The sequence below is a fragment of the Acipenser ruthenus genome, chromosome 60 (genome assembly GCF_902713425.1).
Source record: "Acipenser ruthenus chromosome 60, fAciRut3.2 maternal haplotype, whole genome shotgun sequence".
Classification (NCBI taxonomy): domain Eukaryota; kingdom Metazoa; phylum Chordata; class Actinopteri; order Acipenseriformes; family Acipenseridae; genus Acipenser; species Acipenser ruthenus.
The window spans coordinates 1214163-1238504 of NC_081248.1; the positions used below are offsets into that span (position 1 = coordinate 1214163).

Genomic DNA, 24342 nt, shown 5'->3' on the forward strand with positions numbered 1-24342 from the left:
TTCTTGAGTAGGAGATAAGCGCTGCACCAATATAGCTCCCAAGCCAAAACCACTGGCGTCAGTATAAACCACTAAAGGCAACTCATTGTTCGGGTGACCAAGCACTGGTGGTGACATTAAATGTCCTTTCAGTTGTTCAAATGCTGACTGACATTCAGGAGACCACCTCCACTTCACACCTTTCTTCTTAAGAGTGTTCAAAGGCTCAGCAATGACAGAGAATCCAGGAACAAAGCGATGATACCAGCCTGCCATTCCTAAGAACCTTTGCAAGTCCCTTAAATTAGCTGGTACTGGATACTGCTGAATTGCTTCAGTCTTTGCAGGATCTGCATACACACCTGCTGTAGAAACAATATGTCCCAGAAATTTAATCTCAGTTTTGCAAAATTGACACTTCTTTAAATTAATAGTAAGACCAGCCTCTTGAAGTTTATCAAAGACTGACCGGATATCCTTTAAATGCTGTTCTTTGTTTGCTGAGTAAATGATCACATCATCTAGATATACTAAGCAAACCTTACCACGCAAATCTCCTAACACCAACTCCATTAAGCGTTGAAAAGATGCTGGAGCATTTTTAAGGCCAAAAGGCATGACCTTAAATTGATACAAGCCATAGTTTGTTACAAATGCTGTCAATGGTTTGCAAGTCTCATCCATTTGGACTTGCCAATAACCACTATTCAAGTCAATTGTAGAAAACACTTGTGAACCAGACAACGAAGTTAACATATCATTAATTGTAGGCATAGGATAAGCATCAGTTATTGTTTGGGCATTTAATTTACGATAATCTACACAAAATCTTTGGGAGCCATCTTTCTTAGGGACAAGTACTACAGGGGAACTCCATGGAGAATATGAAGGTTCAATTATTCCCTTATCTAGCATATCATCCAAATGCTCTTTCACCATTTGTTGCTTTCCTGCAGACATTGGATATGACCGTTGTTTGATTGCAGGACCTTCCCTAACATGGATCTTATGAGATAACACTGCAGTCTTTCCAAGTTTTGGGGTACAAACACCCAAATACACTTCCATCACATCAGCCATTTCTTTTTCACACTCAAATACAGTATCCATTCGAGACAAAGCCTCCTTCACATACAGTTTACGCTTTTCTTCCACAGACATTTCTGATTTTAACTCTACTGCAACTACTGGATTAATCTTGGTATACACAAAAGTATTAGTGGTAGATTCACATGTATGCCAAGTATTTAAATGTGCAAAACCTGGTTGAAAAGGGAATTTCTCTTTCTGCATAACATAGTAAAGGTTTTTTACATCTATCAACATTCCAGTTGACGTAATAAAATCTAAACCCAAAATCAGCGCAAAAGCCAACCCATTCCCAGACACCACTGCTACTGGCATTGCAACTGTTACTCCATGAAAATTAACTTCTAGATTAGCAGAACCTAATGGACAACTTGGGTCACCATTAGCTAAAAACAAAGTACCTCCTTTCCAAGGTTGCAACTTCTCATTGGACACACACATTTTTTTCCACAAATCCTCATGCAATAAAGTACACGAAGCACCAGTATCTAACAATCCCTTACCTTCCCACTGTCTAATGCCAACAGAAACTATCAATTGTTGCAAGACATTGGGTGGGATTTTCTTTTCTTTGTTGGATTTTCCAATCTGCCCTTTAGGATTAATGACATCCGTCACCTCTTCTCCTTTTGCAGTTGTTACTACACCAACTTTAGGTTTGTAGCCTTCTTTTTTAAACAATGGGCATTGTTTTGGTAAATGTTCCTGTTTACACCTCCAACAAAGTACACTAGCCTTGCTCGCCACTGGGGTAACTTGCTGCCCTTTATATACCCTTTCTTTATTACCACCATAGGTCTGGCGCCCTTCAAACTCTGATTGAGCAGCCAGATCCTTCTCAATTTGTCTTCCTAACTGCACAAGCTCCTCTACTGTATTAACTCTACCTCTCAAATGACTAACATATTTAGGATTCATATTTTTTAACATGAGTTTTACAACCTCCGTCTCTTGAATTGAAGATTTCCACCTTCTACACAAAGCACGAAAACTATATGCATAATTCTGTACCGATTCTGTTGATCCCTGCACTCGAGTTTTCATTCGCTCCTCCAATTCATCTTCATAATCATCTGAAAGAAATGCAGACATAAACTTCTCCTTAAAATCTGCCCAACTAATAACTTGCTCTCTAGCAATCTCCCACCAATCACGGGCTATGCCATGTAAAACATTATTCACTGTGGCCAGTATTTCATAATCAGACATAGGACGCAGGGCAAGAAAATCACTACATTTGGCTAAATATTTCACAGGATCACTTTCATCATGCACTCTTCCAAAGGATGGAAAATTAATTTTAACAGGCAACTTAACTGCAGTTACACCAGTTTCTCCTCTCACTTGTGCATTACTTTCCAATGACAAACCAACACCCCCTTTCTTATGGTTTGCTTCCAAAACCCTCACACGTTTTGTTAAGATCTCAGAACACTCTTCCAATTGCTTCACTTCCTGTACTGTCCGACAAACCAACAAATCCCGTTCATCTGCCACACGATTCTCAAGCTTATTCTGCGTTTGCAAATTTAAAATCAGTTCCTTCACACCTTCTATATTAGCCCTACATTCTTCCCTTAAATGCTTAATTACACCATTGAGACTTTTAGTGACAGCATCAGACAACTCATTTACTGATGTTTCAATAACACATGGTATATATTGCTTTAAACCCTCAATGCTTTCAATAATAAACCCTTGCTCCTGTTTAAGATCAACCAATTCTTTTTCCATAGCTAGTTGTTTTCTTGAGTTTTCCTGCACAATGGTTTGCAATTCATTTACCATCTGTCTACTTATTTCCACTGACTGCGCCAACACCCATATATCTAGATCTCCTGATCGTAAACCCAATGGTGTAGGCAATGGCCTTAAAGGAGGATATTCTTGAGGCGAACAAACACCCTCAGTTTCAAAATCTAGCAAGGACATATCAGCTGTAGGCATTAACTGATCATCACTCAATTCAAAAACATTAGCCATTTTTTTCCCTCTAAAACAATCACCCAATTATCAGCTCCAATTAATTATATCCCAATTAGTCCAGTACTAATTAGCTCTGTCCCATCTGGGGTGCCACTTATGTAACGGCGTCAAGCTCTAGGGTGCCAGATAGTAATAAATATCCTATCAAATTATTTAACTTAACCACATTACCAGGACCAGAAAACCCATTATCCTATTCAAGTCCTATATAGTCAACCAGAGTAAAAGGGGACTATTAATTAATTGAATAACCAAACAAGTTGCTTATGAGGTAAAATATATATATATATTTAGATGGCTCCAGCTTTAAGTCCATTTACCTAAAATAATGAAACCAAATTACAAGCAAAAATAAAAAAACAAGAAACAAAACATGTACAGAACAAAATATTAATTAACCAAACATAAAACAAAAATAACTGTTAATTGCTATGGTAGTAACAAACAGTACAAGACAATGAAAAGCTTTTCATCCCTATTGGAAACCTGCTTTAAATACGGTCCTTCCAAGAGACAAACTAATTTTACCATCGTGTTACCAAAGACACCTCTTTAGTAATCAACGCCAGTGGTTGCGGGAATAAACCCTCACGAGCCAATATACACTATTAAACTGCAAGCCGGGTTTCAATAGTCTCAGCGAACACACACAACGCAATATACATACCCAACAACTAATCAACAAAGCAAAAGTTAATTAACAATTTACTAAAATAAGACAGAAACAAAACACACCAGTATACTATAAAGCAATATTTAAAATTATTTACTGGTCAAAACAAAACAAATAAATAAATAGAAGAAAAATAATAAAGTAAGGAAAATAACACACGAGTCTGTAACACACAAGGCTTGGCGGTAATACTATAGCAGTTCTGATAGACAGAGTAATGTTCATTTAATATGCTGCAAGTCAGTTATATTCGAATTATTTTCTCTTCCTTACAGGGACTGTATTGGATATTTAACCAGTCACAAAAATGTCAATTTCCCTTTAGCAATCGAAACAACGATGCGGGAATCCTTTCAATGACCTAAAACCAAACTACCTAATTTCAAAGCTGTACGACCTGTTCCGCTGGAACAAACAGGTTAGTTAACCTTGTTTGTTCATCTGGCCTCCGGCACGTAGTTTGTTCCAAATACTTGGCAAGTAGTTTAGTTAACGTTTTCCTCATGCAGCCGCTGATAATACAGAAAACTTTTCCCTTTCAAATTGTTTCGTTCAAACACACCAACACAGTCACAGCCCTCAGCTCCAAACTTCCTGATGACATCACACAATGCCTTCCATCCCAGACTGCATAGCAAACAGGAACCGCCAACCTCCATACAGCACCCGTAGTGACCTCCAGCAAGCCTCCTCAACAAGCTAATTGTTCAGCTTTTATACGCAAGTGGTTCTCTGTTAAACGTACAGTATCGATATGTCATGTTTGCCACAAGATTCTGTGAAATCTCTTTCAGTTGAACTGGGAATACTCAATTTTTGTCTTGCAGTCGATGCAGGGTATGAGTAAATCGTCTGTGGTTCCACTTGCGTCAGAGGGCTGACCTACAGTAGAGTTTTTCTGTATTCCTGGTCAGACAAACCCCGTCTCGCTCAGTATATAGGAAATCTTGTTGTAAATTTGACCTGTACCGACAGGTCAAATGAGAAGCAGGTGCCTCCAGGCTTGCTATCTCTTATTTATTCAGAGGCCTATTCCAGGCTCAGGAATTCGGGAGGGCCTGTCTCTCCCCATCTTCTCAATATCTTTTTCCGTGGTCTTCTGTCTGTTACAATCTAGGGAAGTACAGTCTTCTGTCCCACCATATCAAGAGGCATCACCTTCTCTTCTTGTGCCGTAATCACCTGAAAAATAAAACACAAGCCATCCCATACAAATGTTTGCCATTTTAAGCTCTGCCACTAAAATCTCCATCGTCTTTGATAAGCACCCTCTAACAAAATCAATAATTCACATTGCAGATCAGCAGGTGGCAGAGATGCTTTAATATCACCAAGTCACCAAACTTTTCTTCACGACCTTTAACCAACTGCAGCTGGGGTTGGAATCTGTCCCCCACTATTTTTGTGGCAGGCTGTCTGTGGATATGCTGGGAAGGTGTGTCTCATGCCACTGCCTCTCGTTCCCCCCTAGGGAGCAGCATCCACAGCCTTCTTACCACCTACACCTAGCGAGGTCCCCCCACCAAGCATCTTGTAACCAGCCATGGTGCACTGAGGGAGGACGGATCTCCACCACCCCTTCTCCCTCCAGTTCAGTTCCATTCAGGAAGTGGCTCACCATGACAAAGTCACCGCCATTCTCAGAACTATTTCCCTATGTAGTGCTCATCCAGGATGTCAGGCCGTCTTCCTGACAACAGAAGGGCGCCGTTATTAAAAGCATCTCTGTCTGTTCACTAGGTAGCCAGACAGTCACTCCTATAAATGAGAAGGCTATCCAGAAAGAATTTCATACACACTTACTATGCCAACTCTATAAGTAACCTTAAATACAATAAGTATATATTTAATTTGAATGGCTGGGATTTAAATATAGAATTATCAACACAATGTAGTTAGATAAATAAATGCACTCTCAAATCTCTATTACAGTATATAATGTAGGCAGGCAATTTAGGTAGCAAATACAATCATAGGCAACATCAAACCAGTATTATTAAGTTAGTCTAATTAATATCAGGCAACTAGCAACATCAAGTATTGAACAAGGGCTCAACTGGGTATGTCCACAAATCCACCCAAAGTTCACTACTGCAGAGATATTTACTTTCCTGTTGAAAGCCCTGTATACAAAATGAGCAGGAGAGAGAGAGAGGGATAGAGAGAGAAATAAAATGAGATGTCAATACTTCACTCTAAAACTTAATGGATGTGTGGCAATCAACTAGCAGTAAACAGTTGTCAGCTAATTTTGTCCTCTGACAAAGCATCAATATCAAGTACTAAGCTAATTCAGACTGGAAACAATTACAGTCAGTCTCCAAACTGCCCTGAATACAAACTTTTTAAAAGCTATACACATGCGGACCACAATCTCGATCCGAAGAGGGAAGAAACCATCTGGGTCAAACCTGCAGAGCCGCCAGCTGCATGACCAAACCAAACCACTCTGCAAAGTCTCCTCTTTTCCAGTGATTGGACACAGCCGGTTTATGTAGGATTCAATGAAGACAATTAAACTATTTTAAACCACTTAATCAATAGTCAATTAGGCAATCAATTAGGATTAACAGTGCAGTGCAGCCCCTCTACACACCACACACAAGTGCAATCATACAGTATATTACCAACTAAACAAACTAAAATATAAATATGCATTATAAACATTACCAAGATTAAATAGTGATATTGTGAACAAATACACATTTGTTGAAAACGCCACATACCAGAAACCACACCTGACTACAGTTTCTGTGTTTCCACAGAGCTGTTTAGCAACCCGATGGAGGACCTTGTTCACCAAATCCATACTTAACTTTTTTTTTACTCTGTTTTAGTTCATGTACTGTATGTATGATTGTATTTTCTTGTGTTTCTCCAGAGCTGTTTAGGAAACCCACTCTGACATTCACCCCTGTGAGTCCAGAGTGGGAGGGAGAGGCTGTGACTCTGCAGTGTGGGGTTCAGATAAATAAACAGGGCACACAGCTGCAGTACCGCTATATCAAAGACAATGGGAATCTGATTGGAGCTGGATCACAGGATCAGCACTCAATCCCAGCGGCAGGGCTGAGAGACACAGGGAGCTACCAGTGTGAGGTTGAGGCAGCAGGGACGGGGCTGAATAAAAGGAGTGATTCTGTGAGGCTTTCTCTGAAAGGTGAGTCATTTTAGAGAAGGGTTAAAGAGTTATAATGAAAAAAAATGATGGGTGTGCCTGTGGTTCAGATTTAACATATTCAGAATTTACTTCCTCTTTTATTGCAACCTGGATGTTTAATGCCATTGCTGGTGTAAAATTTTAACGCTGCCCACTGACATTATTAGTTGCTCATGTAAACAGTGGCTGCTGGTGACCTCTGAGTCAGTGGACACAAGTACAGGGGAGGCACAAGTACAGGGGAGGCACAAGTACAGGGGAGGGGGGAGGGGGGAGGGGGGGGATTATTAAAACTTTTCTTCACATAATGTGCAATGTATCTATTTTTCCCCTTACCCATAGCATTCTAAGGTCATCAGTAATCTCTTGTTCAGTATTATTAGCCTTACAGAAATTGGGATTTTTACTGTGATTTCTAACATGATTTTCAGCTTTATTAACAAATTAACATTGACAGGGAGTTAAAGTAAAAACACATTCATAAATAAGTTAGGGCCCAATGAAATCACTTTTATTATTTTCTGATTTCAGTTTTTACCGTTTTAAAAAATGTAATTAAGTTGATTTATTTGAACTTATGTACACCGCAGGCGCAGCGAACAACACAAAAGTGTAACTCTATGTCACAAAGACGGCCAGAGTGGGTGGCGTCAGACCAGAAAGGAATACACAGAGACGGTGGTTGTGATGATGAGCCGAGTGCAATGGCTGCACTCAGCGTTTAATAACAAAATAAAAGGTTTAAACAACGGAATACAAAACAGGACACGGCACTTTAAGCCAAAATAAATACAGACAAAACGAACTAACACTTAACAAACGGTGCACGGAGACAAACAAACACGGTGAGAACAAACACTATTTACGTTTTTATTACGTTTTTATTTCGCTTTTCTTTCTCCTTCTCTCTCTCACCCGTTCTCCTCTTCCGAACACCCAACCACGAGTGACTAAACGTGCATCTATTTATACTGTTTGTGCTGGGATTCAATTACTAATTAATTATTCACTTGAATCCCAGCACGTGAATTCATTACGTGCAACCCCGTGCCACACATTATACACATTTTATCTGCACGTGAAGTGATGTGCCATCCTCGTGCCTAAATATAATTATACACTTTAAACACACGTGAAACACAGACCCGTTTATATCCCGTGTACCAGTCTATACACCAACATTAACACACGCAACATACAACACATAACACACAAAATACACACAGGGGCGGGCACTTTGCCACACTCTAGTACAGGCTTCTGTTTCTTCCATTCGGTTTGAGTTAGTCTGCTTTTGAGTAAGAGTCCGTTTTTTATTGAATTGTACTGAAAAAATAGTATTGTTAACAGGTTTTAAAAATGGGTTGTTTAAGATAAAGAAACACAGTTTTTTCTTTTTCCACTACAACAAAACAAATTATTGTTTTTTGTTTCTCTGTATTTGTCATCGGTCATTACAGTAAAAAAATAAAAAATAAAAAAAAAACCTACAACGGGGAGCTAACTGACTTACTTGCAACTTTAAATTTGATTTTCCAGTTGTAAAAGTCCTTGTTGAAATTCTGAAAGGCTGTTACTATATAGTGAGGTAACATTGCTTACAGTGAAAAAAACACACAGTACTTTGCGTCTTGTCTTAAGTTACCATAGCAACAACCAGCAACATTTTGTTTAGTTTTTTAGCCAAGAGGGGGCGGGAGGATGTGGGTCGGGTAACTCCTCCAATTAAAACCCGTGCTTAGATCACGTGATCTGCCACTGCTAACACTGTGTTTAATGGGAGAAGGGAGGGACTGCTAGTACTGTAAGCACATGTCTCTCAGCAGCCAGAATTGCTGTCATTTAGGAATGCTGAATCTTGAGTTTAGGTTTAAATATTTTTTTTTTTTACATTTTAGCCACTAAAAGTATTTTATTTTATTGAAATTGATTATATTATAATGGTATATATATATATATATATATACATATATATATATATATATATATATATAACACGGCTTGGAAAAATAACAACCTCTGATTGGATAAACAGCATCACATGACCGTGTGTATATATAGCGTATAGCACGGCTTGCATACTAATGAGCCGCTTCACACTGAATAAATCACTCCGCACCACTGCATTCTAAATTCCATGACAAACTGACGTTTTATTTGTTATTAGTCACAAAACCACAGCCAAAAATGAGTGGCATTTCACCTATTTCCTTTAATATATTTAGGGATGAAACTCCACATAACTGGTACAAGACCAGCTTTCTGAGTGAAGACTGCAGTGCACCTGAAAAAATAAAATAAGTGCACCAGCAAGAGTAAACACATAACAGTAGATGAGGACCAGCTGAATGATATAGAAGAAAACAAAGATGGACATTTAAGCAGTATAAACCAATTCGGGGCGTGCGGTTCCAATGATATATACCACTTCTGGGGTGGTTAAAGTTATATATATATATTTGTTTATTTGTTAAGTTGATGAGGCTCTGCCTCCCTTGCCTCCTCTAAGGAGCCTCCATTGCTTGTAAATGTTTTGGTAGCTGTGTGAGTCAAAACAGAGATAAAGAAAGAGAGAGAACTGTGTGATCCCAAGGTTACTGCAATAACTTCAGAAATAAATAAAACAAACTGGCATACAACAAAAGTCTGGAACTCTATTGAAAAGCTGTTGGATTGAAAGTTTCTTGGTGGGTCAAATTTTATAATAAAAAAAAACGTTGGTGTTGATCTGTCAGCTAGTATTTACGTGATTTAAGTGTTGCTACTTATGCTCTGAAAGGGAAAGGTGCACACTAATTATATAATCTTTATATTACTCCAGAGCTGCTCCAGCCTACAATCACCCTGGAGCCTCCATTCCCAGAGATATTCACCGGGGAGGCAGTCACTCTGAGGTGTGGGGTTGAGGGGGGTTCTGCTGGCTGGAAATATCTCTGGTACAAAGACAGTGAGGACACTCCAGTGCCCCAGACTGCTGTCCGCAGTATAACGGTTGACAGCTACACAATCACTGCAGCTGCTGTATCTGACCAGGGCCAGTACTGCTGTCGAGGACAAAGAGGAGATCAGCCACTCTACTCACAGCTCAGTGATAAAGTAATACTAACTGTGTCTGGTGAGTTTACTCAGCTTAATACAGACTCTTCATAGACAGTTACACTGACCATATGAGTGTTTTCATATTTCAACAGGCAGTTATACATTTTTCTAATGATTTTATTAACCCAGATTGTGAATATGAAGCATTCTGTTTAATTTAATTAATTCCAATTCCACTTTATTGAATTTATCAATGAGTTAATGGTCATGAGTTAAAGCTTTTTGAATAGGTTGTATTAATGTGCATCCTTCGGTTTACCCAAAGATATATATTCAGATATAAGAACATAAGAACATAAGAAAGTTTACAAACGAGAGGAGGCCATTCAGCCCATCTTGCTCGTTTGGTTGTTAGTAGCTTATTGATCCCAGAATCTCATCAAGCAGCTTCTTGAAGGATCCCAGGGTGTCAGCTTCAACAACATTACTGGGGAGTTGGTTCCAGACCCTCACAATTCTCTGTGTAAAAAAGTGCCTCCTATTTTCTGTTCTGAATGCCCCTTTATCTAATCTCCATTTGTGACCCCTGGTCCTTGTTTCTTTTTTCAAGTCAAAGAAGTCCCCTGTGTCGACATTGTCTATACCTTTTAGGATTTTGAACGTTTGAATCAGATCGCCACGTAGTCTTCTTTGTTCAAGACTGAATAGATTCAATTCTTTTAGCCTGTCTACATACGACATGCCTTTTAAACCTGGGATAATTCTGGTTGCTCTTCTTTGCACTCTTTCTAGAGCAGCAATATCCTTTTTGTAACAAGGTGACCAGAACTGAACACAATATTCTAGGTGAGGTCTTACTAATGCATTGTAGAGTTTTAACATTACTTCCCTTGATTTAAATTCAACACTTCTCACAATATATCCAAGCATCTTGTTCCAAGCCTTTTTATAGCTAACAAGATGCTTGGATACATTGTCTAGATGAAGACATTTCTGAGTCAACATAAACTCCTAGGTCTTTTTCATAGTTCCCTTCTTCAATTTCACTATCTCCCATATGATATTTATAATGCACATTTTTATTGCCTGCATGCAATACTTTACACTTTATTAAATTTCATTTGCCATGTGTCTGCCCAATTCTGAATGCTGTCTAGATCATTTTGAATGACCTTTGCTGCTTCAACAGTGTTTGCCACTCCTCCTATTTTTGTGTCGTCTGCAAATTTAATGAGTTTGCTTACTATACCAGAATCTAAATCATTAATGTAGATTAGGAATAGCAGAGGACCTAAAACTGATCCCTGTGGTACATCACTGGTTACCTCGCTCCATGCATTTCCTTGAATCCCTACTGTGTTCAGTTTGAGAATTAATCTTTTATGCGGGACTTTGTCAAAAGCTTTCTGGAAATCTAAATAAACCATGTCATATGCTTTGCAGTTATCCATTTTCAATGTTGCATCCTCAAAAAAGTCAAGTAGGTTAGTTAGACACGATCTCCCTTTCCTAAAACCATGCTGGCTGTCTCCCAGGATATTGTTACCATATAGGTAATTTTCCATTTTGGATCTTATTATAGTTTCCATAAGTCTACATATAATAGAAGTCAGGCTTATTGGTCTGTAGTTATCTGGTTCGGTTTTGTCTCCCTTTTTGTGGATCGGTATTATGTTTGCTATTTTCCAGTTTGCCATTTGTGTCTCTTAGACATTTAACCTCCTCTTTGAATGTTCTCTTGCTGTTATAATATTGGAAGAATATTTTGGAATTGGTTTTAGCCCCCTTAGCAATATTGATTTCTATCTCTCTCTTGGTCTTTCTAACTTCCTTTTTGACTTGTTTGCAGTTCCAAGTACTCTTTCTGTGTGCTTTGTTTTTGGTCCCTTTTAAATGCTCTGTAAAGTGCCTTTTTTCGCTGAATATTTTTTTTAATTGATCTATTAAACCATTTTGGCCATTTTGTTTTAGATTTAGATTTGTCTACTTTTGGGATGTAATTGTTTTGTGCCTCTAGTACTACATTTTTAAAAAACAGCCATCCTTTTTCTGTGGATGTTTTCTCTATTTTATTCCAATCTACTTCTATTAGTCTCTGTTTCATACCTCTGTAGTTTGCTTTTCTAAAATTGTAAACCTTAGCTTTAGTCATTACTTTTGGGGTTTTAAAACATATTTCAAATGAGACCATGTTGTGGTCTGAGTTTGCCAATGGCTCTCTGACTTCTGTTTTAGTTATTCTGTCTTCATTATTTGAAAAGACTAAGTCAAGGCATGCCTCCCCTCTAGTCGGTGCCTTGACAAATTGCGTTAGGAAGCAGTCATTTGTCATTTCCACCATTTTAATTTCGTCCGTCGTGCCCCCCATCGGGTTTTCCCATTTTATATGGGGGAAGTTGAAATCCCCCATTAGTATGGCTTCTCCTTTTCTACACGCATTTCGAATGTCATTGTAAAACAGATTATTTTGCTCAGCGTCTGAATTTGGCAGTCTATGGCATGCTCCTATTATTATGCCCTTTGAATTTGTGTCCATTATTCTGACCCATATTGATTCTGCATTGTTTTCTTTGTCCAGATTTAACACCTGGGCGTCAAGACTATTTCTTATGTGTAGCGCTACCCCTCCACCTCTTCTGTCCTGCCTGTCTTTCCTATATAGTGTGTACCCACTAATATTATATTCGTCTCCATCACTCTCAGACTGGAGTTCTGCCTCGACTTTTAGAGAACTTTTCCTCCGCTTCGTGTGTCAGAAGACTTCAATCAAGACTTAAATCTAAACATTTGGTCTGTTTTGGCAACTCTTATCTTTAAGTGAATAATATATTTTAAAAGTCCCGGCAACTCCTTTAAAATTAATTAGGCTTCCAAGCCGTAGGCTGGGGAAGCCTATTGTTTTTGTTAGGATTATTATTATTATTATTATTATTATTATTATTATTAGGCTTCCAAGCCGTAGGCTGGGGAAGCCTATTGTTTTTGTGAGGATTATTATTAGGCTTCCAAGCCATAGGCTGGGGAAGCCTATTGTTTTTGTTAGGATTATTATTTTTTTTTTTCTGCCAAATCATGCTCCAAAACTCACGAAATTCGGTACATTGGTAGATGCCTATGGATGATAGTCGGTGATATTCAGCAAATTTGTGCAAGTCACATGGTTTGGCAGCCATATTGGATTTTGCGGAATTTGTTAAAACACCTATGTATCGGAAACCGGTTACTGCAGAGTTCTGAAAATTGCTATACATGTTGAGGGATAGTCCATGATTAACTGTTGTTAATATGAAGCTGATTGGTTCTGTGGTTTGGCAACCACATTGATTAATGACATAAAATTACCATAAAAATATAAAATCATCAAAATTCAAACATCTTCTCTGAAACCGCTTATCCGATTTGAAACAAAAATTGGAATAAAACATCTCAGTATGGTCATCTGTTACGCTTGTTCAAGGGAAGTTGCTACTGTGAAAATCATGGCGTCCACGCTGCATGACATCATCAACATACGCAACTGGCTATAAAACTGCCTATAACTTCTTATCGGCTGCACCAAAACACACGATATTTGACATGGATGTTGAGGAATATGTGATGTTGTCTCGTGGTCAATATGGCGGCCTTTGGTCACATGGTGTGGCAGCCATCTTGGATGAAAAGTTTGGACAATATTCAAAAGTCTTCTTCTCATGAACGGTAAATAGTAAAGCTGTGAAAAATTTTGTACATGGTGCGCTCATGTCCACGATTTTTTCTACTTAAGGAAAAATGGATCGGTCACATGGTGTGGCAGCTATGTTGGATTATGCGTAAAATTCTTAAACAACAACTCCTCATGAGCCCTTTGACCGATTGATGTGAATCTTGGTTATACGTTATCTTTGTATTGTCTTCTAAAAAAAATAGTGAGGAAAAGTTCCTACATCAATAAACATGACCGTCATGAGCCAATCAATATGGGTGACATGCCAGTTTCACCAATTTTTCACCCTGAAATGACACATTCCCACCACTAGGGGCAGCTGTTAACATGGAAACGTGAGTACAGTCTTAGAAAAAATATTTTTCAAAGCAGCCATTTTTCCCTGGTGTCTAGCCCATCAGTTTCACTAACTGGTGTAACTTAAACCACAGTAAATACACTGGAAAGCCTAATATTTTACACACACTACAGTATAAAAAGACACATTGTAAACTAAGAAAACATTTTTTGAAGAACTGTTGCAGCTGCATCAACGCTGGGGAAAAAAATGCAGCACACACACACACACACACTCGTGCAGAAGGTGGCCATCTCCCGAGTTAGTTAATTGTTTAAATTGTTGCTAATTGGGAAATGGTCACCTGTATAATAACCTCCAGCGCATCCAGTTCGTGCTGGGGTGTTCAGAGAAGGAACGACAGTGACAGTGGAGAGTAGAACTAAAAGAAAGACAACAAAAATGAAACTTAAAAAGGAACCGTCAAAGCTACTGCCCAGCCTGACCTTAAAGGACCTGTGGTGTATTGTGTTCGTGTTTTGTTTATATTTTATTTTTGCTCTGTGAGCAAAGTGTTTGTTTAACCTTTTATTTTATTTAAAAAACTAGCACGCCGCGTCTTTTGCCTGCAATACTGCCTGTTTGTTTTTTGTATGTGTTTCTAGTATAAACCTACCGCCACAATGTGTTGACAAGTCAATGGGAAAATTCAAAGTCTCGAAGTTATACGCAGTTTGTAAAAGTTATGAACAAATTTGTTTTATTAAAGCTACCATGAATATAATTCCGGCGCAGTCTTAATATATGATATATGTCAGTTACGTTCTACCACTTATTTTAATTATATTAAGGTGTATTAATAGGGCTGTATTTACAGATAAATCGGCTCTGATTCAAGTAGTATGAATGGGTATACTGTACTGACCAAAATACTTACTGATATGGCGTCTGTTATTTTTTTTATTTCATAACTACATTCATAGTTATAATTAAGACTAAACTGATAAAACCACAATCGCAAATCCTCAATAGGTGGCAACGAAGCAGCCAGTGTATTTAAAAGACGTATGGAGGTTCTTTTTTTTTCACTGATCACAATATACATGATTAACCAGAGTGTGCAATATAACTAGCTTATATGTAATATACATGTGTAACAGGGGAGATCTGTGCTGACTCTTCTGGCGTGTTCATAGTGCTGCAGGGAGAGGGCAGCAGCTCGTCAATATCTGCCTGTCAGTCATGGCAGTGACACGGAGAGGGGAAAGAGTGGGTGTGCGGACTTTCCTTCTCTCTGAGTGGCTGGGAGGCGGGTCTTGGGGGGATTGCTGACCCTATAAGTTTCATTCTGCTGTTCCCTCAGGGCTGCCCACGGAGACGTAAGCCGGCGTGCGGAAGCGCTGGAGAAAAATCAGCCCGGACGAAAAATCCCGGCGAGACAAACAAAACCAAAAGAAAGAAAGATTTAGCAGTAGCGGGGGAAAAGAAAACTCTTGGGCAGCCCCCGACAAAGTGGATAGCAGGCTGAGGGAGCCGCTAGAGTAGGACGGAGACCCGGGCCGTACGGATAGCGACGGTTGGGGAGAAGCTGCCGAGTGCAGCACTTTTTATTTTGTAGTTTTGTTTACTGTGTTTTGTTTTCTCTGTTTCTTTTGCCTTTTGATTAGTGTTCTTTTTGTTCTCACTTCTGTACCCTGTACCGCTCCGGTATAGTGGTGGCTCTGTCGCTACCATAGTTGGTACGGCAGGCCACCGACAACAGCGCCCTCTGCGGGCTGAACCCAAAATAAGTTTGTAATAAAACTGGGCACCTGTGCGGTGTTTTCAGCCTCATTTCTGTCTCCTGTGTCAGTGAATTACCCACCACCCTTCCACACGTGGTGTCAGAAGTGGGGTTCACTGGCACTGCCCCCTTCAAGCAGTGCACACCAGCATGGATGCTTCCCAGTTTGCGGAGATGATGAATCTCCTGCGCCAGACCCTGACGGCAGCGGTGCAAGGGCCGGCTAGACCGGCGGGACCTGACCCCCGGTTGATGAGACCAACCAAGATGACGGCAGAGGATCGACCCGAAGCCTACCTGGAGGTGTTCGAGGCGCTGGCGACCTCTGCCGGGTGGGATCAGGCCCAATGGGCCAGTTACCTCTTGCCCCAGTTAACGGGGGAGGCGCAAGCGGCAGCGAGGACGCTGTCTCCCGACCGGATGATGGACTACCCCACGCTAAAAGCTACCATCCTGAATCGCGTGGGGGCCACACCGGAGGGCTATCGGAGGAGGTTTCGGGAGGAGCGCTTCCCGCCCGAGGAGCACCCTAGAACCATAGCGCATCGTTTAAATGAGTATGCCATGGGGTGGTTGCGGCCAGATGCGACCACGAAAGCGAGGCTGGTGGAGGTGATTGTGGTGGAGCGCTTTCTGGAGTGTCTAGCTCCGGAACCACGGCTGTGGGTACAGCGGCAGGCACCCGCCACCATGGATCAGGCGGTCGCCCTGGCAGAGCAGTACCGGGCAGCCGAACCAACGCCAGCCAGGCTGCCGGGGAGAAGCACTGCGGCATCATTGGCTCCACCGGCCCCGGATAGGGCGAAGGGACTGGGGGGAAGGGGTGTACAAGGTTTTGGGCGGGGGGGGGCTGTGCGAGCTCCCGGCCCGGGGACCGGGGCAGCGTGGGGTTCCCCGCGGGCTGCTGCGGGGTCGGACCGGGGTCTCGCACGGTTTCCTTACCGTCGAGCCCCTTTGATGGCTCCGGTGTTTCCACCTCTTGCCGAGGCTCCAGGGCGAGAAACTAGCCCACTGCGGTGTTGGACGTGCCGGGAGGTGGGACACCTCGCGCGGGATTGCCCCGTGATGGAGTGTGACCTCAGCCGACCAGGTAAGCCTGTTCAATTACCTCAGTCACTTCAGCAGACGGGTTTTGTTATTCCTGTGACAGTGGATGGTACAAAAACCCAGGCGCTCCTGGATTCAGGGTGTGGTCAGTCCCTAATACAGGATAGCCTAATCTCACTGGGGCATAAACGGTTATTGGGACAGGTGCATATCAAATGTATTCATGGGGATGTACGCTCCTACCCTAAGATAAGTGTGAATATAACGATTGGCCAGCAGGGGACGCAGGTGCATGTAGGGTTATGTCCTCGATTGCCAGTACCAGTAGTTCTGGGGCGGGACTGTGGGCAGTTTAAGGATTGGTTAGCTGCTCTGACAGCCCCGCCCACCCTATTGGCCAAGAAGGAGGAAGTAATTGGAGAGATCTTCCCCTTCTGTGACCCGAATTGGTTTTGCCAGAGATTTAGACCCCGAAAAACTAAACGGGAACGTCGGGCCGCTAAGAATGAGGGCTGGCGATGGAAGGAGTCCGAGAGGTTTCAGGTGGGGGCGGTTGGTGAAGAGTCGGGGGGGGAGGCTGCAGAGCCGGCACAAGCGTCCGGCTCGGCTGCCTCCGCTCCGGACCGACCCGACCCCGAGCTGGAAGCCATGGGAGCTGATTTTTTAGCTCGTTCCCGTGACTTCCGACTCGAGCAAGGGCGTGACGACGTGCTGGGCAGGCTCTTTGACCAGGCAGCGGTGGTTAATGGTCGGGTGGTCGAGCCCAGACGCGCCGCCACGTACCCTCACTTTGAGATTAATCGAGACCTGCTGTATCGTGTTGACAAATTACCCCAGACGGGGGAGGTGCGTCATCAGTTGCTCATCCCTCAGCCCTTTAAGGAGGATTTGCTGCAGCTTGCTCACGCTATTCCCCTGTCTGGTCACTTAGGAAGGGACAAAACCAAAGCGAGGCTGGTGACACGGTTCTATTGGCTGGGGCTGGATGGTGACGTCAGACGGTTTTGTGAACGGTGTGGGGAGTGTCAGAAAGCTAGCCCTAGAGCCGTCCCGCGAGCCCCACTGGTGCCATTGCCCCTAGTGGAAGCTCCGTTTGAGCGTATTGGGATGGACATAATCGGGCCATTGGAAAGGAGTGCGGCGGGATACACACACCTATTAGCCATTTTGGATTACGCGACGCGTTATCCAGAGGCTATACCCCTCCGATCTATGTCCGCTAAGTCTGTTGCCGACGAGCTCGTGAAGGTTTTCTCCCGGGTGGGGATCCCCAAGGAGATACTGACCGACCAAGGCACTAACTTTATGTCCCGGCTAATCCGCGGGACATGTAAACTTTTGGGGATTAAGACCATTAGGACATCGGTGTTTCATCCTCAGACCGATGGGCTTGTGGAGCGCTTTAATAAGACCCTTAAGAACATGTTGCGCAGATTTATTAGTAGTGATGTGCGTTACTGGGACCAGCTGATTCCTCCCCTTCTCTTTGCGATCAGAGAGGTACCCCAGGCTTCCACGGGGTTTTCTCCATTCGAGCTGCTGTATGGGCGAAGACCCCGGGGTGTGCTCGATCTGGTCAGAGAGATGTGGGAGGAACAGCAGGATAATTCGACGAATGCCGTCCGGTATGTGTTGGACCTGCGCAAACGTCTGGAGTCTGTTGGAAAATGGGCGCAGGATAATTTGCAGCAGGCACAACACAGACAGGAGACCCAATACAATAGAGGAGCCCGGTTGCGCACATTTCAGCCGGGGGATAAAGTGCTTCTATTATTACCCAGTTCCGAGTCGAAACTCCTGGCTAAGTGGCAAGGACCCTTCGAGGTTACACGCCGGGTTGGGGCGGTGGATTATGAGATCTGCCAGCCGGAGCGGCGGAGAGAGAAACACATTTATCATGTTAACCTCCTGAAGCCCTGGCTGCAACCGGAGGCATTGATAGTGGCGCAGGCAGATGACGTCACCGACCTGGGACCTGATCTTTCTGTGTTGGCGAAAACAGGGTCGGTACAGATTGCAGAGAATCTGACACCAACACAGAAATGTCAGGCTCGGGCGCTGGTGACGAAATTTCCTGATGTGTTTTCTCCCGTCCCGGGGCGGACTCGAGTAGCCCATCATCACATTAAAGTTGAGCCAGGGACGCTAGTTCGCCAGAGGCCATACCGTGTACCTGAACGTAAAAGACAGGTAATAAAAACGGAAATTGATGAAATGCTGAGACTGGGGGTAATAGAAGAGTCCCAAAGTGACTGGAATAGTCCAATTGTTTTAGTGGATAAGCCGGACGGGTCAACTCGGTTTTGCATTGACTTCAGGCGAGTTAATGAAAAATCGAAGTTTGACGCTTATCCCATGCCCCGGGTAGATGAATTGCTGGAGCGTCTTGGCACGGCTCATTTTATGACGACACTGGATTTAACGAAGGGGTACTGGCAGATACCCCTGACCCCGAAATCCAAAGAGAGGACGGCGTTTTCGACTCCCTTCGGATTATACCAATTTAGGACCATGCCCTTTGGGTTGCACGGAGCACCAGCCACTTTCCAGCGGATGATGGATCGCATTTTGCGGCCCCATCAGCAGTACGCCGCTGCTTACATAGATGACGTGGTTATCCACAGTGAGGATTGGCCGAGTCATCTGTGTAAGGTAGCGGCGGTATTGCAATCCTTGCGGGAGGCTGGGCTCACTGCTAACCCAAAGAAATGTGCCATTGGGAAGAGTGAGTCGGAGTATTTGGGGTATCGAGTAGGGGGTGGCCAGATCAGACCGCTGATTGCTAAGGTGAAAGCCTTGGCTGACTGGCCGGTCCCTACGACCAAAACCCAGGTGCGCTCTTTCTTGGGACTAGCGGGCTATTACAGGAAGTTCATTCCGGACTTCGCTACGCTCGCTGCTCCCTTGACAGACCTCACCCGGAAGGCTGCCCCAAATACGGTTCAGTGGACGGAGCCGTGCCAGAGGGCCTTTCTCGCCTTGAAGCGGAGATTGTGTAGTAAGCCAGTGCTATGCAGTCCGGATTTTGGTAAGAGGTTCACCCTGCAGACGGATGCGTCAGAGACAGGTCTCGGGGCAGTGTTGTCTCAGGAGGTGCGGGGAAGCGAGCACCCGGTCCTGTACATCAGCAGGAAGCTCCTTCCCCGCGAGAAGAACTATAGTACCATCGAGAAGGAGTGTCTCGCAGTAAAATGGGCAGTCGAGTCACTCCGGTACTACCTCCTGGGGCGACACTTCACCCTGGTTACAGATCATGCCCCCTTGGCATGGCTTCACCAGATGAAGGATAACAACGCCAGAATCACGCGATGGTACTTGGCCCTGCAGCCCTATGCCTTCAGGGTTGTCCACCGAGCAGGGAAACTGCATCAAAACGCAGATTTTTTCTCTCGGGAAGGCATGGGGTTGTAGGATTTTCGAATGGACCGGTGGTGCCATTCTAAGGGGGAGGATATGTAACGGGAGATCTGTGCTGACTCTTCTGGCGTGTTCATAGTGCTGCAGGGAGAGGGCAGCAGCTCGTCAATATCTGCCTGTCAGTCATGGCAGTGACACGGAGAGGGGAAAGAGTGGGTGTGCGGACTTTCCTTCTCTCTGAGTGGCTGGGAGGCGGGTCTTGGGGGGATTGCTGACCCTATAAGTTTCATTCTGCTGTTCCCTCAGGGCTGCCCACGGAGACGTAAGCCGGCGTGCGGAAGCGCTGGAGAAAAATCAGCCCGGACGAAAAATCCCGGCGAGACAAACAAAACCAAAAGAAAGAAAGATTTAGCAGTAGCGGGGGAAAAGAAAACTCTTGGGCAGCCCCCAACAAAGTGGATAGCAGGCTGAGGGAGCCGCTAGAGTAGGACGGAGACCCGGGCCGTACGGATAGCGACGGTTGGGGAGAAGCTGCCGAGTGCAGCACTTTTTATTTTGTAGTTTTGTTTACTGTGTTTTGTTTTCTCTGTTTCTTTTGCCTTTTGATTAGTGTTCTTTTTGTTCTCACTTCTGTACCCTGTACCGCTCCGGTATAGTGGTGGCTCTGTCGCTACCATAGTTGGTACGGCAGGCCACCGACAACAGCGCCCTCTGCGGGCTGAACCCAAAATAAGTTTGTAATAAAACTGGGCACCTGTGCGGTGTTTTCAGCCTCATTTCTGTCTCCTGTGTCAGTGAATTACCCACCACCCTTCCACAACATGATTAACCATTTGTGGTCCTATGTCGGACCTCTAGTCGTTTTTTCTCCGGAAAAAGCCGAGAAAACCATTCAATGGCCGAGTGAGACCGATAGGCGCTGAGAGAAGCTGAAAAAAAAGGGCGTATCTCATGAATACTGATAGCCCCAACACCACATAGATGACATGGACATAAACAAACAAGATAGCTGCTTCCACATCCAGCGGTCGGAGAATATCACAGACATTTGCAGAGCTTTTTTTTTAGATATTATAGTAATAAAATAATGACTTGGATCACATTATTGAGGAGTTTGGTGTTAAAACAAGTGATCAGGAGATGATTTATCGGTACGTACTATTAAGAGGTTTTTTTGAGAAATATAGCGAATATAGCCGGAGACGCGCTGAATAAATGGACTGTAAAGGGGTTTTAAGGTGTGCAGTATAACTGGGTGTCACAAAGACGGCCCGGAGTGGATGGTGTCAGACCAGAGCCAGGAAATAAACAACGGAGACTTGGGGTTTTGGTAAAGCTGAGCGCGTGATCGCGCTCAGCATTTAATAATTAACAAACAGAACAGAAAATAAAAGGTTGGAACACAAAAACACAGGACACGGCACTTGCGCCAAAATAAAAAGACAAACAAAAACGGACCAAACAGACAAAACACGGTGAGCTTCTTTTAACGATTATTTTAACAATTACTTTTCTCCTTCTCTCTCTCCCGTTCTCCACTCACCGAACACCCAACCCCGACTGCAAGAAATGTGCGTCTATATATACTGTTGTGCTGGGATTCAATTACTAATTAATTATTCACTTGAATCCCAGCACGTGAATTAATTCTGTGCAACCCCGTGCTCACATATTACATTTAACCAGCACGTGAAGTGATTTGTGCCCTCCTCGTGCCTAAATACAAATCTACATTTTTAAATACACGTGAAACACAGACCCGTTTATATCCCGTGTACCAATCTCTATACACCAACATTAACACACACACGCAACATACAACATATAACACACAAATGCACACAGGGGCGGGGCACATTGCCACATATACCCCCCCTTGTGCGCAGCACACATGGCCTCAACGGCCACCTCCCCCCTTAAAAACCCAGCAGTCCAGGACAAAGTCTCGGGCTGGAAAGGGAGGCTTCAGTGGGCCCATGGCTGGCAATGCTGTCAGCACCCCTGCCGGTAGTGGCACGGCTGACAGCATGCTGGTCCACTCCTGCAGCGAAACTGCTGCTGGGGAAAGTGGTCTCCTGACCTCTCCCCCGATCTCCGGCAGCGAAAGTGCGGCTGGGGAAGCTGGTCTCTTGACCTCCCCCAACTTCTTTGTGGCCGCCAGCTCTCCTCCGTGGGGCTCCGGCCACCGTGTTTCCTGCCACGGAAATGCGGCTGGGGGAGCTGGTCTCCTGACCTCCCCCCCTTTCTTCATAGCCAGCAGCTCCCCTTCATGGAGCTCTGGCCACAGTGTAGCGACCCAAGGCAAAGCAGAGGCCCCGGCGACCCCAGGCGACGCAGGACCCTCGACGACCCCAGGCGAAGCAGGATCCCTGGCGACCCCAGGCGACGGCAGCAGCAGCGGACCCTCGGGAGGCGACGGCAGCAGCAGCGGACCCTCGGGAGGCGACGGCAGCAGCAGCGAACCCTCGGGAGGCGACGGCAGCAGCAGCGGACCCTCGGGAGGCAACAGCAGCAGCAGCGGACCCTCGGGAGGCGACGGCAGCAGCAGCGGACCCTCGGCAAACTCGGGAGGGGATCCCCTGGCCATGGAGGCGGCAGCAGGAGCTCCACTTCTCCCTCGTACCCTGTAACTGGTGGCTCTCCAGGCGATGCGGAGCAACAGGCAGCCCCAGGCGATGCGGAGCAACAGGCAACCCCGGGCGATGCGGAGCAACAGGCAACCCCGGGCGATGCGGAGCAACAGGCAACCCCGGGCGATGCGGAGCAACAGGCAACCCCGGGCGATGCGGAGCAACAGGCAGCCCCGGGCGATGCGGAGCAACAGGCAACCCCGGGCGATGCGGAGCAACAGGCAACCCCGGGCGATGCGGAGCAACAGGCAACCCCGGGCGATGCGGAGCAACAGGCAACCCCGGGCGATGCGGAGCAACAGGCAGCCCCGGGCGATGCGAAGCAGGCATCCTTGGGCGGTGCGAGGCAGGGCAGGAGCATTCCTTCCCATGACGGTGGATGTGGAACCAGCAGGTATTCACCCTCTGCTGGTGGAGGTGGGAGGGGCAAGCAGTCCTCCCACGGCGGCTGAGGCGGAACCAGCAGGCATTCACCCTCTGCTGGTGGAGGTGGGAGGGGCAAGCAATCCTCCCACGGTGGTTGAGGCGGAACCAGCAGGAATTCACCCTCTGCTGGTGGAGCTGGGAGCGGTAAGCTGTCCTCCCACGACGGTTGAGGCGGAACCAGCAGGTATTCACCCTCTGCTGGTGGAGGTGGCGGAGGCAGAGGCAGCTCCTGCTACTCTGCTCCTGGCGGTGGTGGAGACAGAGACAGCTCCTGCTGCTCTGCTCCTGGTGGTGGTGGAGACAGAGGCAGCTCCTGCTGCTCTGCTCCTAGTGCTGGAGACAGTGGCGAGGGCTCCTCAACCCTCTAACGCTGGAGACGGCAGCAATGGCTCCTCTCCCTCTGGTGTTGGAGACGGCAGCACTGGCTCCTCTCCCTCTGGCGTTGGAGACGGCAGCAATGGCTCCTCTCCCTCTGGTGCTGGAGAAGGCAGCGATGCCATATCTGCAGCCAGGTAGCAGATTACCACGTCCGCAACCTCCGGGAGGGACACTGGGCAGTGTTGCTTTTCCCAGGCTTCCCATCGCTCTCCATCTCTGGCCCACAGGAGGTTGATCACATCAGGGAGGGCCTCTTCAGCATTCCTTCCAGGCTCCACCAGCCAGCCCCAGATTCCCTCAGAGGAGAGTGAACTCGTCTTAGCCAGCGGGCCCTTTCCCCCTGACGCCGGACGCGCAGGCTCCTCCATCTCCTGTCATGTGTGGCTCTGGCTGAGTGGAAGATACCTTACCTCGCCACACAGGAAGCACCACCCTTCCTCATCCAGACAGGCAAGGCAAACATGCGCCTCCTGCTGCTGTTGCTGCCTCCTTTGGCTGCTGCTTCCCATTTTTTTTTTTTCAAACACAAAAAAACACTATTCGAAAAAGAACAAAAAAAAACGTCCTTTCCTTTCCTGGTCCGGCTGTTGGAGGCGTTGTTTGTCCCACTCAGGACACCATATGTGGCAGGCTGGCTCGCAGTGGTGAGGTGTGGTGACGTCACGGATCAGGAAGTAACTGAAACCCAAACAGTGGATGGGCGGGTGAAGCTGAATGCAATGGCACTCAACGTATTTATTAATAAATCAAATAAACAAAACAACAAAACACAAAACAAAAAGGCACAAGGGCCAAACTAATAAGACAGACAA

The 24342-nt window shown here is 44.9% G+C and overlaps 1 protein-coding gene across 1 annotated transcript in view; it reads left to right on the forward strand.

Annotated features, from left to right (window-relative positions):
• Positions 1-24342, forward strand: part of LOC131725070 (Fc receptor-like protein 5) — a 178718-nt gene that overhangs the window by 16809 nt on the left and 137567 nt on the right. The window contains exon 5 of the mRNA XM_059018552.1: positions 6609-6887. Within this exon, the coding sequence (XP_058874535.1) occupies positions 6609-6887 (279 nt within the window). The remainder of the gene's footprint in view (positions 1-6608; positions 6888-24342) is intronic.